The following is a 27,200-nucleotide window of genomic DNA, read 5'->3' as shown; positions in this document are numbered from 1 at the left end:
CTGCCTCAGCCTCCCGAGTAGCTGGGACTACAGGCGCCCGCCACCATGCCCGGCTAATTTTTTGTATTTTTAGTAGAGACAGGGTTTCACTGTGTTATCCAGGATGGTCTCGATCTCCTGACCTTGTGATCCACCAGCCTCGGCCTCCCAAAGTGCTGGGATTACAGGCGTGAGCCACCGTGCTCGGCCAGGAAGATAACTTTTAAAAATTACTACAGAATTAGGTGTAGTAATTCTGGAATGGATTACAGAAATCTAGAAAGCTTCGACAGTGGGAATGCATAGTGAATGTCTCTAAGTTCTCCCTCCATCTGTAGAAAATTGAAGCTGGAAGTGAGATGATACATTCATTATAGGGAGATTTACAGAAGAAAACATCAAGCTCTAATCACATGTCCACATTTCATTCTGTTTATTTATTTTTTGAAACAGAGCCTCACTCTGTTGCCCCGGCTGGAGTGCAGTAGCATGATCTCAGCTTACTACAACCTCTGCCTGCTGTGTTCAAGCGATTCTCGTGCCTCAACATCCTGAGTAGTTGGGGCTATAGGTGTGTACCACCACGCCCAGCTAATTTTTGTATTTTTGGTAGAGACAGGGTTTCGCTGTGTTGGCCAGCCTGGTCTCAAACTCCTGACCTCAGGTGATCTGCCTGCCTTGGCGTCCCAAAGTGCTGGGATAACAGGCATGAGCCACCACGCCCAGCCCCACATACCTACATTTCAAAGGACAGTCTTTAGCCCTACAGCCAAAGACTACCAAACCAGCCTTTAGCCCTACAGTCAAGACTACCAAACCAGCATACACTAGATGGGGGTGGGGATCACTTTTTTTTTTTTTTTTGAGACAGAGTCTCGGAGGCTAGCAGTGTCACCCAGGCTGGAGTGCAGTGGTACGATCTCGGCTCACTGCAAGCTCCACCTCCTGGGTTCACGCCATTCTGCCTCAGCCTCCCAAGTAGCTGGGACTATAGGCGCCTGCCTTCATGCCTGACTGATTTTTTTGTATTTTTAGTAGAGACAGGGTTTCACTGTGTTAGCCAGGATGGTCTCGATCTCCTGACCTTGGGGATCACATATTTTAATAAAATTGATAATCCGTAATAGTGATGGCGCTAGGTGTACTTTTAGAGCCAATGTAAATACTCGAGAAAGGGGACCTAACGTATGACTAAGCTTCTTCCACACTCTAGGAGATGGCAGTATTGCAGGACTCTGTTGTTTGAAATTATCATTGCCCCCACCATTCAGAAAAATTACCAAATGTTATAATAATGTAATTTTGGGAGTTATCCTTTCAGAGAAAGAGTTCCTGAAGGTTGACTTCAGTTAGTAGTACAGAAGCTAGACTTGAAGACCTTTATGATTTATGTTCTGTTGGTTTATCCTAAAGAGATATTTTAGAGCACATCCATTTCTGAAAGTTCTCTGGTCATATTTCCAGAAGTTTAGGCTAGTCTCTCAGGTGGGTTCTTTTTTTTTTTTTTTTTTTTTTAAAGAGAATTCAGAATCAGGCCCACCCCTGAGATGGTGTTATTACCCAGGAAAGAATGTGTGAGGATCCTCTAAATCCATAGAGAAGGAAAACTAAAACATAATTTTGTTACCATTTGTGTTTGGCTCAAGCATCTGGTAGATCTTTAACTTCTTTTCAAATTATAGTGTTCCTCTCTCTTTGTCTTTTCTTTCTTTTTTTTTGGGCGGGGGAGGGGACGGAGTCTTACTCCATTGCCCAGGCTGGAGTGCAGTGGCGCAATCTCTGCTCGCTGCAGCCTCACCTCTCCGGTTCAAGCAATTCTCCTGCCTCAGTCTCCTGAGTAGCTGGGATTACAGGCACCCACCACTAATTTTTGTATTTTTGCCCGGCTAATTTTTGTATTTTTAGTAGAGATGGGGTTTCGCCATGTTGGCCAGGCTTGTCTTGAGCTCCTGACCTCAGGTAATCTGCCCACCTTAGCCTCCGAAAGTACTGGGATTACAGGCCTGAACCACCACACCGGGCCTCTCTATTTAAGATCATAAAAATTACTAAACATCATAATGACATTATTTGGGATTTACTCTTTCATAGAAACAGTTCCTGACGGTTTACTTCAGTTAATGATTTTTATTTTTATTATTTGTTTGTTTGTTTGTTTATTTATTTATTTTTGAGATGGAGTCTTACTCTGTCTCCCAGCTGGAGACGAAGTCTCGCTGTGTCTGCAGGCTGGAGTGCAGAGACGAGATCTCAGCTCACTGCAACCTCTGCCTCCTGGGCTCAAGCGATTCTCCTGCCTCAGCCTCCTGAGTAGCTGGGACTACAGGCACCTGCCGCCATGCCCGGCTAGTTTTTTCTATTTTAGTAGCGACAGGATTTCACCATGTTACCCATGTTGGTTTCGAACTCCTGAGCTTAGGCAGTCTGCCCACCTCGGCCTCCCAGTGTTGTAAGGTTATAGGTGTGAGGCACTGTACCCGGCCCAGTTAGTGATTTTTAAATTGTAGTTCCTTAAATGAGTAATTTGGATTTCACTCCACAATGGTCTTAAACTGTTAAGATCTACTTTAGGTGATTTGATTTGCTGGTTTGCAAGAACCCGTCTACACATTGTCTTTAGCACAAAAAAATTCTGGAGCGTTTCAGCCCTGTTAAAAATAAAAAAGACAAGAAGAAACTTCAGAAACAAATAATAACCTATTTGACCCTGTAATGAATAATATTCACACATTTTCTAATTTAAGAGCTGTTGATTGATTTCCAACTTTTAGAATCTGTTTCAGACAAAACATGGAAGAGTTTAGTAACAGTTTTTTCTATTCTGTAATAATAATTTACACAAGGTAAAAAGAAATGTACAGAAGATCATATTTGAGGGTGGCCGTGGGGGCAAGAAAGCTGGAAGGTTGGGTAGGATGTTAATAGCCTTGTCTTGTGAAGTAAGTCCTTCAGAGACACTGTGCTAGCTGGAAGAACAAGCAGTGAAGGTGTGTGTCTGTTGCTGAGAATAGGGCTCCAGCTGATACTTAAGAGAGGTGGGGGTGATCACCAAAAAAACAGCTCTGCCTCTGGGAGCAGAGAGGACTGGGATAGGAAGTATTTATCTTTCATATTAAGCCCTTCTGCACAATTTGATTTTTCTTATTTATTTATTTTTTCTTTTTTTCTTTTTTTGAGATGGAGTCTCACTCTGTCGCCCAGGCTGGAGTGCAGTGGCGCGATCTCAGCTCACTGCAAACTCCGCCTCCCGGGTTCAAGCAGTTCCTGCCTCAGCCTCCTAAGTAGCTGGGACTACAGGCACCTGCCACCATGCCCGGCTAATTTTTGTATTTTTAGTAGAGACGGGGTTTCATCATGTTGGATCTCCTGACCTCATGATCCGCCCACCTCGGCCTCCCAAAGTGCTGGGATGACAGGCGTGAGCCACCACGCCTGGCCTCTTTTTTTTTTCCTTTCTTTCTTTTTATTTTAAGACGGACTTTCTCGTTACCCAGGCTGGAGTGCAGTGGCACAATCTCTGCTCACTGCAACCTCCACCTCCTGGGTTCAAGCGGTTCTCCTTCCTCACGGGTAGCTGGGACTATAGGCACGCGCCACCATGCCCAACTAATTTTTGTATAGCTAATGAAGACGGGGTTTCACCATGTTGGTCAAGTTGGTCTCAAACTCCTGACCTCTGGTGATCCGCCCAGCTTGGCCTCCCAAAGTGCTGGGATTACGGGCGTAAGCCACCGTGCCCGGCTAAAACAAGAAACTTTCACTGCATATTTTAAGCAAAGGGAAACGCATATGTGGATAGACTGTTTTAATTTGACTAAACTTACATTGAATCAATGAATTTTAAAAGCTCAAACTATTGGGGAACAATAATTACCGCCTTGGAATGAAAATACTTAATGTTTTCCACAAGATTTAGTAAAGGAAGATTTTTTTTAAAACCACCTTAATAATAATAGTATGTATAGATGTTAATAAATGAAATAAATTAGGGATGTATAATGTTGGAAACATAAATATTTTTGCTTCTGAAAATAAAAGTAATTTTTTCTCCCGATTTTCTCTTGCTTTTTCTTTTTTCTGTTCCCCCCTTTCTCTTCCAGAAGCCCTTCAGCGGCCAGTAGCATCCGACTTTGAGCCTCAGGGTCTGAGTGAAGCCGCTCGTTGGAACTCCAAGGAAAACCTTCTCGCTGGACCCAGTGAAAATGACCCCAACCTTTTCGTTGCACTGTATGATTTTGTGGCCAGTGGAGATAACACTCTAAGCATAACTAAAGGTAAAAGGGTTGTGGGCAGCTAGTGGTGGCTGCAGGAAACAGAGATCCGGGAACTGCGGCTTGACCTGCCACCCTTTGCTCACTGAAGGAGCAGCTTTGAAATCTGGAATGCAGGGATATCCAAAACAACAACTGCGTGTTTCTAAGGGAGTCGCCTCTCCTTAGAGGAGTTCTTGTACAATAGCCCTGAGCAAAAACAGAACTTGCCCTGTGTTTTATACTGAAAAGGACAGCTGAACAAAATACTGAATGCAATTTTTCCCCTAAGAAAAAGCATTATTTCCCTAAAATGTTGTTATATTAGGAACAGAGCACTTGAATAAACATAATTGATTATAAAAACTGAGGCTATATACTTACCTATCTGTTCCGTACAAACAGGAAGCTTCAGATATAAATGTGTATTCTCATACACTTATAAATGCATATCTTTAAGTAGACTTGTTAAAATGAAATTGGTATTTAGGAATTTGGAAATCTCTAGTAGTTACACAAGAATCAATGAAAAAGAATGAAGCTGGTTTCCAGAGCTGATATGTCTGATTTGGTTCCTTTCTTCTAAGGTGAAAAGCTCCGGGTCTTAGGCTATAATCACAATGGGGAATGGTGTGAAGCCCAAACCAAAAATGGCCAAGGCTGGGTCCCAAGCAACTACATCACGCCAGTCAACAGTCTGGAGAAACACTCCTGGTACCATGGGCCTGTGTCCCGCAATGCCGCTGAGTATCTGCTGAGCAGCGGGATCAATGGCAGCTTCTTGGTGCGGGAGAGTGAGAGCAGTCCTGGCCAGAGGTCCATCTCGCTGAGATACGAAGGGAGGGTGTACCATTACAGGATCAACACTGCTTCTGATGGCAAGGTAGGGGACCCTTGGCAGGGGGGCTGATGGGCCTGGGGCAGGGGAACCCAGAGGTCCTGGTGTCGGATTGATAAATTATTGCAGGAAAGCTCAACCAGGAAGATGTTTAAAGAATCTTTCAAGTAAACAGTAGGAGTCATTCTGTTAGCCTTATGAAGACGCTTTATTGAGGATTGGTTCCGTGATATTACAAGTTCCTGGGCCCAGTATGATTCTCTTACTGTCTTGCTAGAGTTTTGTTGTTAGCAAGTTACTTAAAATAGGAGGAATATCTGTTGGGTTTTGGACACACTTTTTACAATAAGATTCTTCCTTAAAAAAAGATATATTTTATAATGATAGTAATCATCCTCAATTAGAAAAATTCAAATAATAGATTAGCTTTCCCAGAGCGAAAGACCACTTTAATATCCCCTCCCCCACAGAAGCCTGGCATGTGGGCTTCTTCCTGCAGATGAACACATTCATGGAGAGGTGTGTGGACGTACATGCATATACACATGCAGTTTTCAGTGAAAACCAGGATCAGACCCACAGCTTACCAAACCCAAAGCGTATTGTTGTAAGGGAGGTGGCATATGTGATTTTGTGGTCTTCATATAAATAGTCCTTCAGAGTCCATAAAGAGAAGGGAGGAGTTAACATTGACTGAGGTATTGCTGTAATACCTGCATCTTTGCAGAAAGGGAGGCATAAAGAAATCTTGCCGATATCAATGTAGTGAGACATTGATGGAATAGGCTTGGATCCCCACAGTCTGCTCTATTGCACCAGGCTGTAGTTGAGGTACAGTGTAGATAGGTGGATTGGTGTGGTCCGGATGGTGTATGTTTGTTTTTCGTTGTTTTTTTTTTTTTGAGATAGAGTCTTACTCTGTCACCCAGGCTGGAGTACAGTGGTGCGAACTTGGCTCACTGCAGCCTCTGCTTCCCGTGCTCAAGTGATCCTCCCACCTTGGCCTCCTCAGTAGTTGGGACCACAGGCACACACCACCACACCCAGCTGTTGTTTGTTTGTTTGTTTTGAGATGGCATTTTCGCTCTCATTGCCCAGTTTGGAGTACAATGGTGCGATCTCGGCTCACTGCAACCTCTGCCTCCCGGGTTCAGGCACTTCTCCTGCCTCAGCCTACTAAGTAGCTGGGATTACAGGCATATGCCACCACGCCTAGATAATTTTGTATTTTTAGTAGAGACAGGGTTTCACCATGTTGGTCAGGCTGGTCTCGAACTCCTGACCTCAGGTGATCCACCTGCCTCAGCATCCCAGAGTACTGAGATTACAGGCATGAGCCACCGTGCCCAGCTGTTTTTGTATGTTCAGTAGAGACAGGGTCTCGCCATGTTGCCCAGGTTAGTCTCAAACTCTTGAGCTCAAGCAGAGCTCTGCCCTCCTTGGCCTCCCAAAATGCTGGGATTACAGGCATGAGCCACTGCGCCCAGTCTGTATTTTTTTTAATAGTATGTAATGCATGTATGTGGTTACAAAAATTCAAAAGAACAAGATGAATTACAGTAAAAAGTAGTCGTCTGCCGGGCATGGTGGCTCAAGCCTGTAATCCCAGCACTTTGGGAGGCCGAGATGGGCGGATCACGAGGTCAGGAGATCGAGACCATCCTGGCTAACACGGTGAAACCCCGTCTCTACTAAAAAAAAAAAAAAAAACAGGTTGAAATCCCGTCTCTACTAAAAAAAATACAAAAAACTAGCCGGGCGAAGTGGCGGGCCCCTGTAGTGCCAGCTACTTGGGAGGCTGAGGCAGGAGAATGGCGTAAACCCGGGAGGCGGAGTTTGCAGTGAGCTGAGATCCAGCCACTGCACTCCAGCCTGGGCGACAGAGCGAGACTCCGTCTCAAAAAAAAAAAAAAAAGTAGTCGTCTCTTAATTCACTTTTCCTGCACAGAGGCAAGCACTGTTACTAGTTCCTTCCAGAGTTACCTGGACATAGATGGATGGTATATAGATGTTTATATGGATGTTTATATTCAAAAAGGCACACAAATGATGCATGCTCCAGGCTGTTCTGCATCGTGCTTCTCCCGTGTGATAATACATCTTCGAGATTGTTTTATGGCAACAAGTTTAGAGCTGCCTCATCTTACCAGTGACTATGTACCGTGGATGGACTGTCACTTATTTCAGTAGTCCCCTGCTGGTTGACTTTTAGGTTGCTTCTAATCTTTAGTTATTATAAATAATGCTGATATGAGGTGACTTTCAAACCTTTTTAAAAATCTGGGTCTGCTATAAGAAAAACTCATTTTATATCACCACCCAGCCCTCAAAATATAACAAAAGTTTCATAAAGTCTTACCCACCTTTACTGTGTGTAATGCACTCTGATTTTGTATTTCATTCTGTTCTGTTTCATTTTTTAAAAAATTCTGGTTGTAATCCACTAAATTTATTTCATAGACTGACTAGCGGCCCACGGCCTGGTTTGAAAATGTGCTGCGCGTGCTTCTTTGTGTGTGGTGTAAGTGTATGTAGATAAGTCCTTAGAACTGATTGAAGGTTATGTGCATTGCCAAGTCACCCTCTATAGAAATTGTACAAATTTGTTCTCCCACGAACAATCCACAAAAGGGCTTGTTTCCCCTTAACCCACACCAACAGTTTATTATTAGATATGTAAAAACATCTTTGTCACTCTGACTGGCAAAGACTGGCATCTCATTATGTTGAATATGCATGTGGCATATTTTGAGTCATCTTTATGCCATTTAATAAATTCATCTTTTTCCTACATGTTAGAAATATACCAAGTGTATATGTGTATCTAGGCCTGTTGACCTCTCTGTTCTCTTCCATTGTTCTGTCTATCTGTATGCCAGTACCAAACTTGTAATTGCTGTAGCTTTATACTGTGTTGTGGTATCTGATAGGCTAGTCCCCACTTAGCTTTTTAACTTTTTTTTTTTTTTTGGCTGTCTTCACACATTCACTTGTACCATGTGAATGTACATATACTTCCTTTTTAAATTTTCTTATTTTTCTTCACATCCCAAAGTCTTCTGGCTGAAGTCCTGTTGCCCATATCTGATGCTTTCCACCACTGCAGAATTCTTTAGTACCAACGCCGCAGTGTGTATGTCGGACAACAGAGCCTGTTGTCCATGTGTGACTAGACATGGGCCTGTCAGCTTGCTTTTTGGGTTATTGTTCTTATCCCGGAGGTGGAGCTGTGTCCTTCCATTCTGAGGGATGTACTTCAGGGCATTGCGCCCTTTGAAAGAGCCTTCAGACCACAAGGGTACCTTTCTAGTGAATCAGAACACCAGGGTGCACCACCCATAGGAGGTGATTTTCTGCAGCAGACAGCTTGCTTCGCATCTGTGCTATCTATCCAAGGCAAGTCATGCTGCACCAAGATAATCACTTGAGGTTTGCACTGAACGAGATAATGGTTTCTTTTCCCTAGAGCTGTTTAATCAGCAACCTTGGAACAGATGCAGGCAGGCATGATCTAGTGTGACAGCTCATTAGCTAGGGGTTGTTATAAAATACTGTTCAAAGGGGCAAGGAAAGACCTGCATATGGGATACGTGATTTGCAGAATTTGAGATTCATCCAAAGAAGGAGAATCTGCCTAAGAGGCCTCTGTCTAAAAGCTAGTATGTGCCAGGTGGGTTTGTTTCATTCCAGGTAGAGCACAGGGAGCTCATCTGACTAGGCAATGTCCGCCACTGGGCAACACATCACACTTTCCTTGGCGTCTTGCCTCCTCTCTCCCCTCCGGCAAAGACTCTCCTATCAGCTGTTTGGGCACCTGGGGACTTCTGAGCCCACAGCGTCATCCAGCAGACCTTCTGCGGAGGTTCCTTCCTGTGAGGGCCGCACTCGAGGAGCGTGTGCTGGGTGGGATCGTATCGCTGGAATGAGTGAACATCATTAGAGGGAGCTCCCACAGCTATGTGTGTGACCACGTGGCTCGCCGCTGAAAAATGCTGCTCACATAGCAGAACTTTGATGCAATCCTTTTTGGATTTCTAAGGGGAAAAGTTAAGACTGATAGGAGGAATAGGCTGGGGTTGAGTAAGTTTGGTTCTTATTTTTAAATTAGTTCATCTTCAGAAAACAACTGAATTTAGAAGATTCTTCTATAAGGCCCCCAAGGATTTCTTTCTGCTTCCTCCTTATTGGCTCTTATTTGCCTCTCTTCTCATGTTCTGAGCTTTTCAGCAGCCCTTGTGGCTCATCAGTCAGCCCAGGACCACCAGCTCGGGGCTCAGAGTTGGGGACTGGGAGTTATGAGCTGGACTCTTGAAGGGGCCAGTACTAAACTGAGCCATTGCCATTTCCTAGGAGCCTAGACAGTCTCAAAACTCTTTGGATACCCTGGGATTTGATTGTCATTTTTCTGATACTTTCCCAAAGTTGTAACCCTCCGTCGACATAGCAGAATTGAAGATTGATTTTTCTTCACCACCTCCTGCCTAAAGTTCTTAGTTCTGAATGTTTTTGTCCACACCTCATTGACTTCTGTGAGATGTCCCTGTCACGTTCCTCAATTCCTTCTAGTCCTTAATAGAGTCTTTCCTTTTCTTGAAAGAAATTTGCCCAGTTGACATTTGTTTTCATGGTCTGCTGAAGTGACAGATCCAGGGCCCTAAGCTTCAGCCGAGTGGCAGGAAGGGACCATTTACACAGCCTCTTGGATGTTTAAGGTTTACCCTCCCTGACAGTGGCTCAGCAGGCATAGGCCTCCTGGTGAAAAGCTGAGCACATGGCTCACCTATTCCAGTGAAGGAGCTTTGGACCGTTCTTTTGTACTGCAAGGCTTGCCTTCCTGCTGGTGTCTGAGCAGCTCTCGGGGGAACTTGCTTCCTGGCTGAGCAGCTGGTAAACAGTATGTCTGAGGTGGGACTCCTGGGCCCAAGGCAGCCAAAGGTTGCACAGTCTAAGCTCTGTTAGCCTGTCAGTGTGGCTGTCAGAAGAAACACTGTTTCTTTTTTTTTTTTTTTTTTTTTGAGACAGAGCCTCACTGTGTCACCCAGGCTGGAGTGCAGTGGCATGGTCTTGACTCACTGCAACCTCTGCCTCCCAGGTTCAAGCGATTCTCCTGCCTCAGCCTCTCAAGTAGCTGAGACTGCAGGTGCCCACCACCATGCCCGGCTAATTTTTGTATTTTTAGTAGAGATGGGGTTTCACCATGTCGGCCAGGCTGGTTTTGAACACCTGACCTTGTGATCTGCCCGCCTTGGCCTCCCAAAGTGCTGGGATTACAGGTACGAGCCACTGCTCCCAGCAAAACGCTGTTTCTAAGAGTTTCTTTGACAAGTCCTATCCTTCAGGTTCATGCATGATTAGGAAGAGGCAGCAGCCCTGGCTGAGCACTTGAGTGTTAATGGAACCAGATGCATAGCATAATGACATGGCATTCATGACACTGACTTTACTTTCTTCCCTGAACATGCCATGAATTCCTGATGATCACACAGTTCCCCAACAAATGCTGCTCAAAACCTAGAACTAATCAGGAGCAAGCACCAGCCTTGACTGTTAGTGGGACACGGGGAAGATGGCTGTGAACCGAATATGCAGTGCCTTTGAGGGAGAATGGTTTTAATATTTAGGAAGTATCAGTATGTAAGTTTTATGTTGAAAAATGAACTAAGTCACAAGGTCTGTAAATTTAATTATTGAAAAGGATAAAGTTGGGCCATTCAGTGAAACCTCCTGTAACTGAAATCTCTAACACAGTAGCCAATGGGGGAATCAAATGAGCCCAAGAAATTCTGCATAAACTAGGACTTAGGGGAGCCATTAGCATTCCACGCTGGAGTGAAGGAACCAGATCCGCCAGTTGGGGAGCAATCCTTTGAGGCCTGTGCTTCCTGCTCCGACAGGAGAGAAGGATAATGAGACTTGCTCCCAGGTGCCCTGCCCTGGAGCCCAGCAGGCCACACGGGCTCTTTGACCCTGTACTGTGCCAGTGATTTCCAAGGTGGGAGTGGTGCTCTGATTCCAGAAGTGTCTTGGAATGGCTTTTCTCACCTCTCTAGACTCCTTGGTAGGGAGCACACCATCAGCGGAGCTAACCTGAGAACGGGGGTTGGAGCACTTGCCACCTGCAGTGAATTAATTGGACAGCTGACAGACTCTTCCAGAGGGTCAGGGATTGGGAGCTGACCCCAAGTCCCGCTCCATTTTCTTTGTGTACAGCACTTGTGTTGGTGACTAATACTGAAGAGAGTGAGTATGTCGCTGTGTGAGTATGAGGCTAACGGCAGTCCTCAGCAGTGCCGACTTCCGCTCCCCGATGCATTCCTGTGCGCACGTTCGCGGGTCTGAGCGTGACTCATGGTCTGTCCTTAGAGCAGTTCACTCAGAGGCTTCTTCTCGTCTGTGCTCTCAAGAATAAAAGTGGGGCCACCATGTCCTATAAAGTCTTGCCATTCAGAGGCCCTGTCTTGCAGAGGGATAAGCCAGTGTGTCCCCAGGCCACAGTCCTTACACTAGGAGCAAGTTCCTTGTCTTTCTGGACAAGTGTTGCGTTTCTCAGAATTTTATTTTAGTAAGATTGTTACCAAAAGATTGTAACCCCAAAGTGTGTCCCTGTGGCTTGCCAAAGTTTTTGGAATTCACTTGTGTTATCTCCCCAAGCAAAACAAAAGAAAGAGAAACCTTCCTATTGACAAATCCTTTTTACCTTCTTGAGGGTTGTCAGTGGGACTAATTTGCATATTTCTTTGCTACCTTCTTTTAAAAACATTTTTCTTATTTACTATTACAGACATACAGTAATGGTGCCTGACATAACCCACAGCCAAAGGCCTTGGCCTTGCTGCGTGTATTTCAGGCTTTTTCTTCCCTTTTCTTTTTTTTTAAGTAATAAGATACTACAGTTGTAGTAGGGCGCACTGGCTCACGCCTGTAATCCCAGCACTTTGGGAGGCCGAGGCAGGCAGATCACGAGGTCAGGAGATTGAGACCATCCTGGCTAACACGGCGAAACCCTGTCTCTACTAAAATTACAAAAAATTAGCCGGGCGTGGTGGTGGGCATCTGTCGTCCCAGCTACTCAGGAGGCTGAGGCAGGAGAATCGCTTGAACCCGGGAGGCAGAGGTTGCAGTGGGCCGAGATCGTGCCATTGCACTCTAGCCTGGGCTACACGGCGAGACTCCATTTCCAAAAAAAAAAAAAGATATTACAGTTACAGCTGAAGCCTGATCCTGTTCCCTTTTGTCCCTCACGTCCTAAGCATTACCACTGTCCCAAATCTGTTCCTTCTTCCCACGTCTTTGCAGTTTGGGCAAGTCTTCTGAACGCCTAGTCGTGATTTTAAGTCTTCTTTCCACCTTCAGTGAAGGGTGGCTGCCCTGAGCAAGCCAGTAGATTCAGTTATGTGTCTGGAGTCCAGATGTTTTATGTGGATTTTCATGTGGAATTGTTTTTGGTAAGGAAGTATTCCCTTGCCACACCAATGAAAAGAGAAGAAAACAGGTAGCTGGCACCCCCTGCATTGTTGCTTTCTGCCAGCCTGCTCCTTCTCCTTCCTCTCCATCTCTGTTGTGTCCAGATGCAAACTCTACATGGAGGGTTTGACCCTAGGTCCTCACCTGCTGTGGCTCTCACACGAGGACTGAATGCTCATGTGTTGTAAATCCTTCCTTTTGCTTCCTCGTGTTGGATGTGTTTAGTGGTTTTCATCTTCTGATCACTATTTCATTCTAGGTTTATCCCTTTTAAATTATAAATTAAATAAATTCTTTGCTTTTCCTACCAGCAGCTACCCACCAAGTTCTACTGTGTGTTAATTTAATCAACAGTTGTTTATTGAGTACTTACTACATGTTGATTTCCTGTACTCAACATTGGAATGAAAACAGCTTAAGGCTCTGCTTTCATGAAGCTTCCATGCTATTAGGTGGAGACAGACAGTAATTAAGCAGATAAACAGGAAATTATGAGCTAGTGGTGGGTCCATTGCTGAGAAGTAAGACAGGTGGTAGGATGACCTGTGCCGCATGATGACTTTAGATTGGATGGTTGGGGAAGACTTCACGGACATTAAAACTGGCCTTGGAACGGGAAGCAAGAACTGGGCATGGAAGATGAGGGGTTGGGAGATTTCAGGCAGAGGGAGCAGCAGCAGGTACAGAGGCCCTGAGGCCCTTTATTGTGCCTTTCTGCTTGAGCAAGTAACTTAGAGCACTCATAGAGAAAGACAGCAGCAGTGGTCTTCTAAACACTCTGTCCTGTGTGGAGAGCTGCTTATGTGAGGTTTTGCTGTGCAGTAAATTAAGGCTTAGCCAAACTGGCTCACGTGAGCTCTTTGAGCTTGCTTGTCTCTGTGGGCTGAAGGCTGTTCCCTGTTTCCTTCAGCTCTACGTCTCCTCCGAGAGCCGCTTCAACACCCTGGCCGAGTTGGTTCATCATCATTCGACAGTGGCCGACGGGCTCATCACCACGCTCCATTATCCAGCCCCCAAGCGCAACAAGCCCACCGTCTATGGTGTCTCCCCCAACTACGACAAGTGGGAGATGGAACGCACGGACATCACCATGAAGCACAAGCTGGGCGGGGGCCAGTACGGGGAGGTGTACGAGGGTGTGTGGAAGAAATACAGCCTGACTGTGGCTGTGAAGACCTTGAAGGTAGGCTGGGACCGCCGGGGCCGCCCAGGGTACTTGGCGGGGGCAAGGTGTCTACTGGCATTAGGCGATGCATCTGCCTGGAAGCCTACCTCCCACCTGCTGTCCGAGGGCTTCATTGGTGCCACAGAAATGACTTTTCCGTCTTACATCATCCTTGTGTCTTTGTAGGAGTGGAATCATTCTCATAGTCCGAGTGTGTTTCCACATATAGTGAGAGCTGACAAGCACGGAGGGGTTTTGGTGTAAAAAGATTAGTCATTTGGAGAAGTTTTCTCATTCTATGGCAAGATTCTTTTAAAGCCGTGGATTTCCATGCTGTTCGTGCGGCATAGAGATCACTTCCTACTGAGAGTTAAGGAGGAAAAAAAGATCTCTGAGTTTTGAAAGATTTAACCAAAATGCATTTGACTTTTCTGTGGATTTTTGTTGGCTGATTTGGAAGGCAGGTGCCCTGGGCATCCCCAGTGGGTTCCAGTTCTGCAGCTGCCGAGACTCCTGCAGGCAGAGGTGGACGTGCCCCCGCTAGAAAGGCGTCCAGGAAACTCGATTTTTACCAGCTCAGATAGTCTGGTCTTTCTTGTTAACTGGGACTTTACCTCTCCACTAATGAATAGTGTTTGTAGTTTCCAGGCAGGTTTTTTTCTTCTTTTGAAGTTCTTTGAAAACCTTAGGACGCCAAGGGAAAGAAGTTTTCATTTTCAGCCCTCTGCGTTCTTCAAAATGTGTTCCAGGCTTTTTCCTGTGGCGAGGGTGTCCCCTAGTGTTGACTTACATTATTTCCACTTGTTTTAAATGAACTTTGATTACCTTGACCTGTGCACAGAAATCAACAGAGGGAGCCCCTTTTTAGAGCTATTAGAAGAGAACCGAAACATCCTCTGGGAAAAATAGAGCTTAATTTGTACACGTCTCAGAAGTCAGGTGCACACATTGAGACTGGTTGCAGCCACATGCCTGCCTTTTAGGGACTTTCTGACTGACCTGATGCCTTCACCCAAAGACATAGTGAAATGGGAAGTATGATTTCTGGCTGGTATAAAGTGGCTGCTTTAGAGAAGAGATCACAAGGTGGCTCCCTGATCTCTTATTCAACTCGTGCCTGTCTTTGGGCAGGACTGGCACTGGGGTGGGGGCATGGTTTGGGTTACCTTAAGGACCCTGGATATTTCTTAGATAGGACTCTTTTCTTTTCTTTTCTCTTTCTTTTTGAGACAGAGTCTTACTCTGTTGCCTGGGTTGGAGTGCAGTGGCATGATCTCAGCTCACTGCAACCTCTGCCCCCCAGGTTTAAGCAATTCTCCTTCCTCAGCCTCATGAGTAGCTGGGATTACAGGCACCTGCCACCACGCCCAGTTAATTTTTGTATTTTTAGTAGAGACAGGGTTTCACTCTGTTGGCCAGGCCAGTCTTGAACTCCTGACCTCAAGTGATCTGCCTACCGTGGCCTCCCAGAGTGCTGGGATTATAGGCATAAGCCACTACGCCCGGCCCTGGACTTTTTCTTAATTGAATAAATATTTATCAAGTTCCTCATTTCTATTTGACGGTTCCTGGACTCAACACTGGGATTAGAAAATGAATGGGACCGAGTTCTTCACCTGAGGCATGGCGTGGTCCAGGTAGTAGAAGCAAGAATTGCAGCGCAGCAGTTCTCGGGACACCACCAGGGGGTGAATAAAGGAGGGACTGGGGGGCTGTGCAGGTGCCCCAGCTCCTTGGGTTGCACAGGGTTGAAGAGCAGACCCAAAAAATGGGGCCTTGACTGGGTCAGCAAACTGAGAAAGGCCTAGATTTCAGCACACTTTTACCAGGATTTGTAAAACGAAGGAAGGTTCAAAGTGCAAAATACACTAGATTTCAACCAGTAAAGGCTTGTCTGAAAACTTCCAAGATCAGGTTGTACAACGTGACATTTGAGGAAATGCTACTCCAGTAGATGATGCTGTGGCATTGTTTTCTGAACAACTGAAGGACACTCCAGAGGAGGGTACCTATTGGAGTACCCAATAGGTACCCCCAGTGGTTTGGGGGGTGGGTTTCTTATATATCACTCAATCTAAAGTGGGTGCCTTTCAGACTGTGCTTTACTAATAATATGTTACTCTGCTTTTAATTATACTTCTAATAATTTTTCCCAAGAGCCTAATTAACTTACGATCTCACAGGTGGTAAAGAATTACAGGATGTCATTGCGTGGATTTCTGTGGGCATTCACCTGGAGTGGTATCTAATTAGGCAAAAGGCAGTATGTCCCTTTCTGGAGGTGTGTTAACTGAAAATACGGTACTAAGCAACTGCTAAATAAATCAGCCCTCCTTCCTCCCGGCCATGCGCAGATGGCCCTGCAGTATGTTGCCTGTTTGCCAAATAAGATTGGTGTAAATATTGGGCATTTACCTTTGCTATAGAAGCTGAAATTGCCGGGCACGGTGGCTTACACCTGTAATCCCAGCACTTTGGAAGGCCAAGGCTGGTGGATTGCTTGAGCCCAGGAGTTCAAGACCAGCCTGGGCAACATGACAAAACTCTGCCTGTACAAAAAATACCAAAAAAATTAGCCAAGCCTGGTGGTACGTCTGTATTCCGAGCTACAGGCTAGGACATGGGAGGCTGACATGGGAGGATTACCTGAGCCCGGGAGGTTGAGGCTGTAGTGAGCTGTCATAGCGCCACTGCATTCCTGTCTGGGCAGCAGAGTGAGACCTTGTCTCCAAAAAAAAAAAAAAAAAAGCTGAAATCCTGGAGTGGATTCTAAATCATGGCAGCAGCTAATGTTCAGCTTTCATCGTTCCCTTACTGTGTGCCTGGCAGAGGCCTCTGTGCTTACTACACGTTGCATCTCATTGAATCCTCACAACCTTAAGATCCTTCCAGGTTGAGCATCCTGAACCCTAAAATCCAAAATCCTAAATGCTCCCAAAATCCAAAATCCTAAATGCTCCCAAATCCAAAACTTTTTGAGCACCAGCATGCAGCTCAGAGGAAATGCATATTGGAACATTTCAGATTTTGGGTTTTCAAATTTGGGGTGTTCATCTGGTAATACAGTGCGGCAATCCCCAAATCTGCAAAGATCCAAGCTCTGAAACACTTGTAGTCCCAGGCCTTTCAGTTAAGGGACATTCACCCTGTATCAACATTTTAATGCTGAGAAAATGGAAGAGAGAGAGGTTAAGTGACTGACCTGGCATCACACAGCCAGAAGTGGCAGCATCAGGATTTGAACCGGGCACTCAACTCGAGAGCTCAGCTCTTCTTTGTTTTAAATTGAACCCAGGTTCTTATTTCTCGAACACCGTAAAAAATGTACATAAGCCACAGTTATGCCTTTAAAAAAAAAAAATGTTTTCCCCCACCCTCCTCCCATCCAGCCTGTTTCCTATGGCTGGCTTCTCCAAGGACAGAGCCGGAGTCCTCCTTTGCCAGCAGGGGGAGCAAGGGCCTACTTTTAACCATGACTCCATAGTGAACAAGTAAAACAGCCTTGGGTCATGTACCTTTCAGGCAGAAGGAAGAGGGAAGAGAACAGGAAAAAAGGAGGACACTAGGCTGACCCCTGCAGATGGGAAACTGGAATTACAACAAAGGCTCATTGGGAACTGCACCCTTGAATTTTGACAGTATTGGGCAGGACATAGTCTTGCTATCTGTGTTAAAGGGAGGATGTGCTTAAGAAAACCAACAGTCAAGTGCAAGAAGCCCTAATTTTTTTGAGGTGGGGGATGGGGTCTCACTATGTTGCCCAGCTGGCCTCCAACTCCTGGCTCAAGCAGTCCTCCCACCTCAGCCTCCTGAGTAGCAGGGATCACAGACTTGTGCCCCTGTGCCCAGCTATGAGCCAGGAATTTTTAAATGAGCTGTATTCGGAGTTTGTACATCAGTGTCTTTTTTTTTTTCTGTGAATCAGTTCTCTAAGTAATAGAATTTGGAAAAGACCACTGGTGATTGAGCTGTGGCATTTAGCTTGACTCATGAGCTAACTGACAAATTTACTAAACGGTGGAAAATAATGTACAGCATGTATTTTTTTGAATAAGTTATCCCGCCCTCGAGTTCTGTGTCTTTCCTAAGTCCGCATATGTGACAGACAGATCTCTGTCTTCTGTTGTCACATCATGTGTTTTGGCAGTTGTTCCTTATCGATACACATAAGGTTGTCTTGTTTTTGTATGGATATATTTTAACATGTACCAACTTTCAGTGGGCCTTTGTCTTATTTCCAGTATTTTGCCCTCCTCTAAACAGCAGCACAGGGATTCCCCTCATTTGCATGTATGTTAAACTGTCCTGGTGGGTCAGCTTCCTGAAACTACCGGATCAGGGACCATGTGCATGTATGGCCTTGACCATACTGCCAGAGTACCTTCCAAGGAGTTTGTGTCATCAATTTGCACTCCCCAGTGGTGTTGAGAGAGTGCACGTTTCCTCCACCCAGCACAGTGTGTTTCGGTTTTATTTCTCCCAGGAAATGGGTGTCACTTGGGGAGCTCCAGAAAGAAGCCGAGAAGAAGGGCAGTCGTACGCTTGGCAGTTGTACGCAGTGGCTCTCTGGCTGCACAAGGAGGGCCACGCATAGGGAGAGAGGCCATGCAGCTCAGAGCCTGCTGTTGCCAGGTTGCATTTACTCTTGAAAGACAGGCATTCCTTGCAGTGGGTTCTCCTCTGGCCAGGGAGATGAGTTCTGGGGGCTCCTCTGCGAGGTGGTCTCTCTTGGGCTTTCCTCTCGAGCTTCAAGTCCCACGTCTGGAGTATGAACTGCCTTCCTCAGTCTAACTCTGTCCAGTGTTTTGTTTTTGTTCTTTTTTTTTTTTTGAGACGGAGTCTTGGCCTCTCGCCCAAGCTGGAGTACAGTGGCGCCATCTCAGCTCACTGCAAGCTCCGCCTCCCAGGTTCAAGCAATTCTCCTGCCTCAGCCTCCCAAGTAGCTGGGACTACAGGTGCCTGCCACCATGCCCGGCTAATTTTTTGTACTTTTAGTAGAGGTGAGGTTTCACTGTGTTAGCCAGGATGGTCTCGATCTCCTGACCTCGTGATCTGCCCTGCTTGGTCTCCCAGAGTGCTGGGATTACAGGCGTGAGCCACGGCACCCGGCAGTCTCTTCAGTGTTTTTAGCCATGTTGATCCTGATTCATCTGATGGGTGAAGGAATATTGGAAATAGGGATAATCCCTGTGGTGTTTCACTGTGCCTGTAACCTCTCTCACCTAGCATTTGGTTAACCAGAAACAGATGTGGAAACTGATCTATCAGTAGATAATGGCCCTGCTCAGGGAGAGGGATCCCTGCTGAGAGCGAGACATTGAGAGCCTGCTACACAGAAACTGCTGGAAGGCCAAGCCATTTCTTCCCCCCCCCCCCCAGACAGAGTTTCACCCAGTTGCTCAGGCTGGAGTGCAGTGGCGTGATCTCGGTTCCTTGCAACGTCCTCCCGGGTTCAAGTAATTCTCCTGCCCGAGCCTCCCCAGTAGCTGGCATTACAGGCTCCTGCCACCATACCCAGCTAATTTTTGCATTTTTAGTAGAGACGTGGTTTCACCATGTGGCCAGGCTGGTCTCGAACTCCTGGCCTCAAGTGATCTGCCTGCCTTGGCCTCCCAGAGAGGCCAAGCCATTTCTAAAAACAGTGCTCTTTTTCATGCTGTAGAATACCTATGCTTGAGGGTGAGCAAAAAGGAGGAAACTGATTAGAAAATACCTGTGAGGGCTGGGCGTGGAGGCTCACACCTGTAATCCCAGCACTCTGGGAGGCCGAGGCAGGCGAATCACAAGGTCAGGAGATCAAGACCATCTTGGCTAACATGGTGAAAACCCGTCTCTACTAAAAATACAAAAAAAATTAGCTGGGTGTGGTGGTGGGCGCCTGTAGTCCCAGCTACACGGGAGGCTAAGGCAGGAGAATGATGTGAATCCAACAGGTGGAGCTTGCAGTGAGCTGAGATGGTGCCACTGCCCTCCAGTCTGGGCCAGAGTGAGACTCCATCTCAAAAAAAAAAAAAAAGAAATACCTGTGAGATGTTGAGTCTAGGAGAATGCATCTGTGAGAAGACAAACAACCGTAATATTCATTAAAGAACCAGCCTTTTGTTTTCTATGAGCTGTCTGTTCTGTCTACTCAGGAATAGAGATAAACTGCCTTACTAGTAATAAAAGCAAGCACCGCTGAGTGAATGCTGGCCGCATTCCAGGAACTGCTCTTGGCACTCTGTGCACAAGGGAGATACTGACATTCTCTCTGTTGTGCAGATGAGAAAACAGACTCAGAGGGGTTGAGTAACTTACCATGGTCACACAGCAGCAGAGCGAAGTCAGTATAATTCACAAGTCATTCTCCTAACCACTCTGCCATACCACCCAGAATGTTCATTTGCATCTGAGCCAGCCCAGTCAGTCCATGCAAAGAGAGGCCAGTTGACTCATCTCCCTCCCTAACAAGCACAGAAGAGGGCAGGCTGAAAATTCATAGCTTTCACTCAAAGTGTTTCCTTCACCCTCATTCATCCAAGTTAGTTTTATTTTACTATATAAAGAGAATTCTCTTCAACAAAACGATAGGAAATTTTTTAATGAAAGTAAAGGAATGTCACAGAATTGCATCAGGATATTTCCAGTTTAACACAACTACAAACGTAGGCTGTTTTGTTGTTGTTGTTGTTGTTGTTTTGGTTTTCTATTTTGAGGTGAAGTCTCACTCTGTCCTGCACGCTGAAGTGCAGTGGTGCAATCTCAGCTCACTGCAACCTCATCCTCCCGAATTCAAGTGATTCCCCTGCCTCAGCCTCCCAAGTAGCTGGAACTACAGGCATGCGCCACCATGCCTGGTTAATTTTTTTATTTTTAGTAGAGATGGGGTTTCAACATGTTGACCAGGTTGGTTCTGAACTCAGGTGATCCACCTTGGCCTCCCAAAGTGTTGAGATTATATGTGTGAGCCACTGCATGCGGCTGCTGTTGTTAATAGTTAAAATTATAAATTGAACAAGGTCTGATTCCAGCAGGGGGAGACAAATTCACATTGATTTTTCTGTAAGAAAAGGAATTATTTGTACTTTCCTCCCGTGTGTGTTTTTGTGTATGTAAGAGAGAAAAGAGAGACAGATGAGAAGAGGGCTGCCTTTGAAAGCCATGTTCCTTTTGCATGTACATGCCTGTCAAGATTATTACTTGGTCTTTTAGAAGAGGGTCAGTAGCTATAAAAGCAAATTATATTTATGAAATGATTTCATTGTGTGTGGTTTATTATGTGGTCTTCAAAAAAGAGAAACCCCACTTGTTTAGAAAGCTTCCTTTGAGAGCTACTTTGTAACCATATTGTTGATCAAGCAAGATTCTTAAAGCCCCAGTCCTGTACATGAGCAGCATTGAATCCCCGGATGCTGGCAGGCGTTCGCTGTCCAGCCTTTGACATTAGCATGTCACCCTGGTAAATCAAAGCACTCCGTGCCAAAAACCACATGGTCTGCTGAGCATGTTACGGAGCAGAGAGGGCTCGGAAGAATTAAACGGCCAATGGGGTGGCGGCAGGGGTGAGCTCTTTCCCCCTCGGACAGCTTGGCACAGTGACTACCAACGAGGTTTAATTGACATTAAGAGCAGCTCACCATTTTTAAAGAGCAATAAATTGTTTCCAAGTTTCAGCCTCTCGGAGCCCTGAGCTAAGAGATAATGGGCTGACACATAGCCTCATTGGTCACGCTTCACTTGTAAACAGGATTGGCCAAAGCAAGAAGGCTGTAAGTAAAGGTTGGCCCGTCCTCTGGAAGCCTCCTCCACAGCAGGGTGGGGAACTGGGGCAGCCACAGCAAGCAGGACCGTCAGGACACTGTGTTCTCCCAAAGGGGCCAGAACATATAAGGTTCTACGTTTAACAGAAAGTTGATCAAGCCTTCCTCTTTGGGTAGCCTAATTTTTAAGCCATTCACTCTGTTTCGCTGCACAGTCTTTCTCTCCAAACTCTGTTGAAACTTGGAGGCATCTCGCTTCCTCTCTTGGCCTTTGTAGCCAGGTTTTCGCAGCAAACAGACCATATCATTTAACACCCACCTGCTTCTTGTTCTGATGGTTGGCTCGGTGGACAGTAGCATTTTTTAAGTCAAAAAGAGGCTTAGTGATGTAGGCCAAGGTCAAGGCTCTGTGTGATGGGCTCTCCCCAGGGCTCAGTGCCACGGCACTTCAGACTTGACCCCAGACTGAAAAGATGAGAGGAGCTGTAGAAGTCACGGCCTGTCTGTGCTGGGCCCATGCTCCTATCTTTTTCTCCCCCTTGGCATTTAGATACTGTGGACTTGTTAAAATGTGACATGTACTGATGATCGTTGTGAATTTGTTGGTAGGGGAGCTGCTGGTGAGGATGATTTTAGACTTTGAGTAATTGACCTGACAGACAGCGATGACTGCTTCATTAAGAGCCCACCACCACGTGCCAGAACAGTTCAACATCCTCTGTTGCTACCATACTTCGAGACTTCGTTCTTTGTGATGCAATATCTCTTTCTTGTCATCAGGGTCTCTTCCCTTAAATCAGGTGCATTTCAGATTCTTCAGGTGATGTTTTCTAGGGTGAGTGTGTTAGCACCCCTTGGAAACCAGGTTCCCCGGGGAAAGAGTGCCACGTCTGTGGTGTTTGCCTGTATAGCTCTCCCACGCCACCACGAACTCCAAGAGGTGGGGAAGCACATGTGGCCTGCCTAGCAGGCACCAGAAGCAGGTTGTCTGTACATGCAAGCCAGCTTTGCCCTGTTGCCCTGGGGGAGAATTGAAAAGTTTGTCCCCAAAGGGGAAAATTCTTTGTGCCATCAGGTTGCCGTTCAGCTATCATGGAACCTGTCTGCAACAATGTGGCTGTCACAAAAGGCAGCCCAGGACAAGTGTGCACTGAAGCTCCATTTTGCGTTAACCATTCCAGTACTTACCCACTGAAAAGCACTTCCTGAAATAATTTCACCCTCGTTTTTTCCTTCTGCAGGAGGACACCATGGAGGTGGAAGAGTTCTTGAAAGAAGCTGCAGTCATGAAAGAGATCAAACACCCTAACCTGGTGCAGCTCCTTGGTGAGTAAGCCTGGGGCTGTGAAGAGAGGGTCTCACGCCACACCTCCAGGGTGACACAGGTGCTGGAGAAGAAGCACAGGCGGCTCACTGCATGAAACTCATTGGAACGCTTGTGCTCTGCTGACGTTCAGCCGCCAGTAAAATGAGGCCTGTATGGGATGGGTGTGTGCGTGTGTGCACGTACGCACATGTATGTATGAGAGAGAGAATGTGATTATTTTAAGTGGATACATAAAAGCAGTCAAATGCAAATCTGAAATTAGTTTCTGAAACTTGGGCATTTTCCAGAGTTTTTTCACTGAAGTGATTCTGTGAGTAGACATATAACCATCAGACATAACCATTTGGGGCTAAACTGATGGTGGTGAAGATCATTTGAGGTAGGGCCAGGTCTGCTTCTGAATTCTGTGGCAGCCTCTCCCTGTGTAAATTCAAGTTCACTGGCTTGAGAAGACGAAAAGAGGCTGGCCATGTCCCTCCCACATGAGCACAGTCTCAGGACACAGGTGCTTGGGACCATGTTGGAAGTTGGGCCCAGGACTTAGAAGCAGAGTCAGTATCCTTCAGAAGGCTTTTTCTTTAGACAGTTGTTTGTTCAGTCGGGAGTGGAGCCATGTGCTGAAGTCCTTGGTGTCTTGTTGGCAGGGGTCTGCACCCGGGAGCCCCCGTTCTATATCATCACCGAATTCATGACCTACGGGAACCTGCTGGACTACCTGAGGGAGTGCAACCGGCAGGAAGTGAACGCCGTGGTGCTACTGTACATGGCCACTCAGATCTCGTCAGCCATGGAGTACCTGGAGAAGAAAAACTTCATCCACAGGTAGGGGTCTGGCCAGGCAGCCTGCACCACGGAGTCGCAGGGCGTGGAACCGGGCAGCCTTTTATAAAAAGCCCCAGCCTTGGAGGTCTCAGGGTACAGCTTCTAACCTCAGTGCTGGCAACACATTGGACCTTGGAACAAAGGCAAACACTAGGCTCCTGGCAAAGCCAGCTTTGGGCATGTGTCCAGGCCTAAATTCAGCCAGGCCTAGACCTGGACCAGTGGAGCAGCTAATCCCCGGAGTAAGAAATATTTCATTTTTGAACCATTTTGGGCTAAGTGGAATATTAAATGAAGTTCATAAAAGGCGTCCTTCCTAATAATCACAGCCCCTCTGAAAGAGAGTGCTCATTGTTCCTCCGCGGCCAGTGTCCATCAGTAATGGCCTCTTCCTGGGAGCCGCTGGCATTGCTTTTACACAAACTCATGGGAACAACCAGTACATGGCTTTTGTTTTTTAGTGTGTGTGGTTTTTTTTCCTGCTTTCTCTTTATTATCTTTTCTTTCTCCACTTGCTGTCCTCGGGTTCAGGGATGTTTCCACAATTGTCAGAATTGTATATATGGAGGTCTAAATTAAGCATCTTTGCTGTTTTAAACCCTGAAGTGTTTTGACCTTCAAATGTGCCACAATTATCTCGGTCTTCAAATTCTTTGCTAGTGGAAATGGCTTCCTAGCAAAGCGACAGCCTGTGCAGGACAGTGCCTGATGGGCTTTGCTGGCATCTTTTATATGAGATGTTCTCCACACCACCACTGTGACCTTTCCTTCCCAATTAGCTCAAGTATGAAACCTCTACATGAGATTTCATAGCAAGGAATAAGGGTAGCATGTGTGAAATGCTGGCGGCTCCTTGTAAGACAGATTTTCTATGCTCCACGAGAGCCTGATCCAGATACCCCTGGTTTTCAGGAAAGTGAACCCTCTGATGCTGCAAATTGAGATTGCTTGACTTCTGGTTTGCTTGGCACGGCCAGGTCTGTTCCTTCTTCATTCAAGCGAACTTAAAATGCTTTACCAAAATCCTCTTAGGCACAACTCTTCTGTATTTAATTTCACTCTCGTTGCTGACGATCAGGCTATCTCGTGCACCATCGCCTCAAGCTGCTGCCTCCTGTCATTCCCCTCTTCCCGCTTGCCTTGTGATTTCATGGTTAATGTTCATGAACCAAAGATTAGACTCCTACCTCCCTGGGAGAATCAGGAAGTGAGAGGAAACAGATTATACAGGAGAGAGTTTTTAGGATACATTTGGGTACACATCAGGAAGAAAGAGGGAAGTAGGAAACACAGTTTGGGTAAAGAATGTCATGGGCTTTGTTTTATTTTGTCCCATCAAGTCTGGATAGGACAAGTGGAGATGCACTCTGATAGAAGTTTCTTGCAATCAAAGACTGGGCTAAGTGTTTGTCTCTGTGCCTGGCATAGAGTAGCAATAACTGCACTTAATATTCTCGACACATCAATCAAAGCATTTAGCATATTAATTAATTACACTCACAGCAGCCCTAAGAGGTGGGTGCCATTATTATCGTCTTCATTTTACGGATGAGGTAACTGAGTCCCAAGGTAATTAACTTGCTCCAGGTCATGGGGCCAGGAAGCCCGCTCCCAGCACCAGCCTCTTGCCATGTTGGGATCTATCTCAAGGTGTGTTTGCTAGGAGGCTGGCACTGTGTTAATTGCAGTGGGCATTAATACAAATTTCCAGGGCACTGGACTCAATCTTCCCATTGTCAGCATTGCAGCTTTGCTCAACAGTGGTGGATTTGTGAAGTGGAAAGTTGGCCAGGAGCTCTCATGGGTGAACATTTTTCTTTCTTAGAGATCTTGCTGCCCGAAACTGCCTGGTAGGGGAGAACCACTTGGTGAAGGTAGCTGATTTTGGCCTGAGCAGGTTGATGACAGGGGACACCTACACAGCCCATGCCGGAGCCAAGTTCCCCATCAAATGGACTGCACCCGAGAGCCTGGCCTACAACAAGTTCTCCATCAAGTCCGACGTCTGGGGTAAGGGTTGCTGCTGCACTGAAGTGGTCCTTCCTGGCTACGGGAGGGTTTTTTTTTTGTTTTTTTTTTTTTTTTCTGCCTCTTTCTTGCTCTTCCCTTTTTTTTTCCCCTTTTTTTCTTGCTCTTCCTTTCTTTTTGTTTTTTTGAGAGGGAGTCTCACTCTGTCACCCAGGCTGGAGTGCAGTGGTACAATCTTGGCTCACTGCAGCCTCTGCCTCCCAGGTTCAAGCAATTCTCCTGCCTCAGTGTCTTGAGTAGCTGGGATTATAGGCGCCCGTCACCACGCCCAGCTAATTTTTGGTATTTTTAGTAGAGATGGGGTTTCACCATGTTGGCCAGGCTGGTCTAGAACTCCTGACCTCAGGTGATCCACCTGCCTTGGCCTCCCAAAGTGCTGGGATTACAGGTGTTAGCCACTGCACCCAGCCACCTTTTTTTTTTTTTTTTTTAAACCTTTGGCCTGAGGTCCAAATATGGTGCACAGTGTATCTGCTGATCTCTCTGTTAAAACAGTCTCCTCTGTGAGCCCCCTCTCCGTGTCTTTATTTCTCTTGCTGTTTGTTTATTGAAGAAACCATCATTTGTTCCGCAGAGTTTCTTATGTTCTGAGTTTTGCCCATTGTCTCCAATGGTGTGATTTAATGTTCCTCTGGCTTCCGTATTCCTAGTTAAGGGTGGCTGAATCTGGACAGCCTCATCACATTCAGGTTTGACTGTTTTTCTTTTAATAAGAGTGGATCAGAAGAGATGGTGTGCCCTTCCATCAGTAGACATAAAATGCTTGATTTTCTTTCTTTTTGTTTTTGTTTTTGTTTTGTTTTGTTTTTTGAGACGGAGTTTCGCTCTTGTTGCCCAGGCTGGAGTATAGTAGCACAATCTCGGCTCGCTGCAACCTCTGCCTTCCGGTTTCAAGTGATTCTCCTGCCTCAGCCTCCTGAGTAGCTGGGACTACAGGTGCCTGCCACCACCCCTGACTAATTTTTGCATTTTTAGTAGAGGCAGGGGTTTTACCATGTTGGCCAGGATGGTCTCGAACTCCTGACCTTGTGATCTGCCCACCTCGGTCTCCCAGAGTGCTGGGATACAGCTGTGAGCCACTGCGCCCGGCCCCAAAATGCTTGATTTTCTATCTTTTTAAAATTTTTTTGAGTAATTTTTAGCAGTTATTGATATACAGTGCCTAGATCCAATAGTTTCCTAGGTGTTGCCAGATGGGAATTCTCTAATTCTGTCATTCCTATTCAGTTGTCAGTGGAATACTTATATGAGGAGAAACGGTTCCTCATCTCTTTGGTTACTCAGTGGTACAGTTCATATAGGAAGAGCAGGATCAATTCTTGCTTCTTTGGTTTTATTTACCAGTTCTTTTTTTTTTTTTTTTTTGAGATGGAGTCTCGCTCTGTCGCCCAGGCTGGAGTGCAGTGGTGCGATCTCAGCTCACTGCAAGCTCCACATCCCGGGTTTACGCCATTCTCCTGCCTCAGCCTCCCAAGTAGCTGGGACTACAGGTGTCCGCCACCTCGGCCGGCTAGTTTTTTGTATTTTTTAGTAGAGACGGGGTTTCACCGTGTTAGCCAGGATGGTCTCGATCTCCTGACCTCGTGAT

General features: G+C 46.1%; 1 protein-coding gene across 1 annotated transcript in view; it reads left to right on the top strand.

The window, feature by feature from the left end:
- Window positions 1-27,200, top strand: part of ABL1 (ABL proto-oncogene 1, non-receptor tyrosine kinase) — a 204,233-nt gene that overhangs the window by 165,868 nt on the left and 11,165 nt on the right. The window contains exons 2-7 of the mRNA XM_011971147.1: window positions 4,080-4,253; window positions 4,817-5,112; window positions 13,442-13,714; window positions 22,677-22,761; window positions 23,407-23,584; window positions 25,410-25,594. Coding sequence (XP_011826537.1) covers window positions 4,080-4,253; window positions 4,817-5,112; window positions 13,442-13,714; window positions 22,677-22,761; window positions 23,407-23,584; window positions 25,410-25,594 — 1,191 coding nt within the window. The remainder of the gene's footprint in view (window positions 1-4,079; window positions 4,254-4,816; window positions 5,113-13,441; window positions 13,715-22,676; window positions 22,762-23,406; window positions 23,585-25,409; window positions 25,595-27,200) is intronic.

This window comes from Mandrillus leucophaeus, unplaced genomic scaffold (genome assembly GCF_000951045.1).
Source record: "Mandrillus leucophaeus isolate KB7577 unplaced genomic scaffold, Mleu.le_1.0 Scaffold99, whole genome shotgun sequence".
NCBI classification, from domain to species: domain Eukaryota; kingdom Metazoa; phylum Chordata; class Mammalia; order Primates; family Cercopithecidae; genus Mandrillus; species Mandrillus leucophaeus.
Note: the sequence above shows the minus strand (reverse complement) of the source record. Positions and strands in the feature narration are given on the sequence as shown.